The sequence below is a fragment of the Myotis brandtii genome, unplaced genomic scaffold, assembly GCF_000412655.1.
Source record: "Myotis brandtii unplaced genomic scaffold, ASM41265v1 scaffold314, whole genome shotgun sequence".
In the NCBI taxonomy this organism is placed as follows: domain Eukaryota; kingdom Metazoa; phylum Chordata; class Mammalia; order Chiroptera; family Vespertilionidae; genus Myotis; species Myotis brandtii.
Window position 1 is genome coordinate 96,844 of NW_005362033.1, and position 2,581 is coordinate 99,424.

The 2,581-nt window shown below is 60.8% G+C and overlaps 1 protein-coding gene across 2 annotated transcripts in view; it reads left to right on the forward strand.

Moving 5' to 3' along the window:
* The window catches only part of NATD1 (N-acetyltransferase domain containing 1), a 19,522-nt gene extending 17,246 nt beyond the window's left edge, over window positions 1-2,276 (forward strand). For both annotated transcript variants that reach the window (XM_005870145.2, XM_014542822.1), the window contains exon 3: window positions 1,691-2,276. In XM_005870145.2, the coding sequence (XP_005870207.2) occupies window positions 1,691-1,807 (117 nt within the window). In that variant the 3' untranslated portion in view covers window positions 1,808-2,276. The remainder of the gene's footprint in view (window positions 1-1,690) is intronic.
* The last annotated feature ends 305 nt before the right edge of the window (window positions 2,277-2,581 follow it).

A 2,581-nucleotide genomic window follows, 5' to 3' on the forward strand; every position in this document is an offset into this window, starting at 1 on the left:
GTCTGCTGGCCCCCTCCTCCTGGGGCTGGGCGGGGGCGGTGGTCCTGGGCCCAGGCCCCAGGTGCTGCGGTCCAGGCCCTGACCCTGCTGCCCATCAGGAGCTCGTGGCTGTGTCCCCGGCGTCCAGTGTGTCCTAGGTGCTCCGTCACTCTTGGAATGAATGGGTGACGAATGTTCAAGTAAATTGGCTGGTGCCCCACCCCCTTCTCCCCAAAGCACCTCCAGCTCCAGCTGCGAGGAGAGCAGTCTGACTGCCCAGGGGACTTGGGCCTGGACCAGAGAAGCCTTCAGTGTCCCTGAGGGCTGCTCCTGGGCTGGCTCCCCCTCTGCCCCACACCCCCAGGCCTCTGTGCCTCTCCCACCCTCCATGTGACCCAGAAAGAACTGAGAGCCCTGGCCAGTGTGCTCAGTGGTTAGACTATCAGCCCACCCACCCAAGGGTCGTGGTTTCGATTCCCTGGCAAGGGCGTGTACCTGGGTTGCAGGCTCTATCCCTGGCCCTGGTTGGGGCACTTACGGGAGGCAACCAATCGATGTGTCTCTCTCACTTGGAGGTTTCTCTCTCTCTCCTCCTCCCTCCCTCTCTCCCTTCCACTCTCTCTAAAATCAATAGAAAAAGTATCCTTGGGTGAGGATGAACAAAAATAAATAAAATAAACTGAGCTTTACTGACTGGGGAGCGGGGAGTGGAGCCCTCTCTCCCCCTAGACCAGCGGTTCTCAACCTTCCTAATGCCGCGACCCTTTACAGTTCCTCATGTTGTGGTGACCCCCAACCATAAAATTATTTTCGTTGCTACTTCATAACTGTAATTTTGCTACTGTTATGAATCGTCATGTAAATATCTGATATGCAGGATGTATTTTCATTGTTACAAATGGAACATAATTAAAGCATAGTGATTAATCACAAAAACAATATGTAATTATAGATGTGTTTTCCGATGGTCTTAGGCGACCCCTGTGAAAGGGTCGTTCAACCCCCAAAGGGGTCGCGACCCACAGGTTGAGAACCGCTGCCCTAGAGCCCTGCCTGCCAGGGCCTGAGGCACAGACCTCGGGCACTTATTGTGACAGGCACCTTCGTGGGCTTCCAGTCTTTTTTTTCTGCAAATGGGAGGATAGCTGGTTCCTGTCATGAGAGGCTGTAACCCGGGTCAGGGGTGGGCTGCGTGGAGGACACAGAGGCCGCTCAGGGGCGGAAGGTCAAAGGGCCAAGTAAGTGCTGCTTCTTTTCATCAGAACAGCCGGCCGCCCACACTGTCCTCAGCTTTGTTTCAGCAAACATTTTCCTGGTTACTAACCCTCACCCGAGGGTATGTTTCCCACTGATTTTTAGAGAGAGTGGGGGGGGGGGTGGTCAGGCAGGCGCCAGGTAAGCCTGAGGGCCCTGAAGGGGGAGGGCAGGCTGTGGACAGGAGCCTGGGGCGCGTGCAGGATGGACCAGACAGGCAGCAGGCGGGGTCTCCAGGCTCAGCCCCTGCCCACGTGGCCCTGGCTGTGGGCTGCGCTGAGTGGAAACCACCTCCCGGGCGTTTTGGGAAGAGCTCAGCATCCAGTCCTGGCTTCCTCCCTCCCATGGCCTGTGCTCCAGGCAGTCTCCCCACAGTTCCTGGCTCCCTCTCTGACATGCGGGTGGTGACAGCCGAGGGTGGGGCTCCGGGCACTGACCGCTCTCTCTGCCAGTGCAGGCTGCCCTGGACTTCGTGGTGGAGGAGGACCTGAAGGCCCACCTCACGTGCTGGTACATCCAGAAGTACGTCAAGGAGAACCCGCTGCCGCAGTACCTGGAGCGCCTGCAGCCGTGACCCTGGCTGGGGGCAGGCACGCCCTGCCAGACCTCTCCTCGCCCTGGCCCTGCCTCCGTGTGCTCTCAGGAAACCTGGATCCCATGGCGGTGGGCCACTCAGCTGTTTTGTAAGGACGCTCATCTGGGCCCCGGAGGCGGCTGGCCGAGGATGGGCAGGTCCGGTGACTGGCAAGGGGAGGCCAGGCAGCCGCATCCCGGCAGCTCCTGCCTGCAGATCTGGCGGCTTCTCCGAAGACCATACGGCCTGTTGTGGGCAGGCCTGTGAGGGCCCGTAGGCAGGACTGGGACACGGACGGGCATCCCTGTGGCCCGCTGTGCCCCCTTGTGTTCCTTGCTCTGTGATTGGCAAGTGCTGTCCTGGCACCCCCTCACCACCCCTGCCATTTGGTCCTATTTGCAGAGGGGGTGTTCCCAGTGTTGAGAGGAGCAATAGAAACTATGTGCCAACTTCCGAGGGCACAGCGCCAGCTGCGGCTGCCGTCAGCACTGCCCGCCTTCCTCCAGCTGCCCGCCTGGCAGGGGTGGCCGGGGCAGTTCTCCCTGATGTGTGCGGCCGGGAACGGGTCGCGGGCTCACCTGTGCACACAGCACACGCAGCACGGAAGCTGAGTGCCAGGCGGTGCGCCGGGCAGAGAGGCGGGGGGGGGGGGGGGGCACCAGCTGCTCTCTCCCTGCTGCCTGTGCCCTAACTCCTGGCCTCCTTGTCTGTCAGCTCTGCGGGAACCGAGGTCCCGCCCCCTGTGGCTGCCCTGCCCTCTCCATCTGCCTGTCG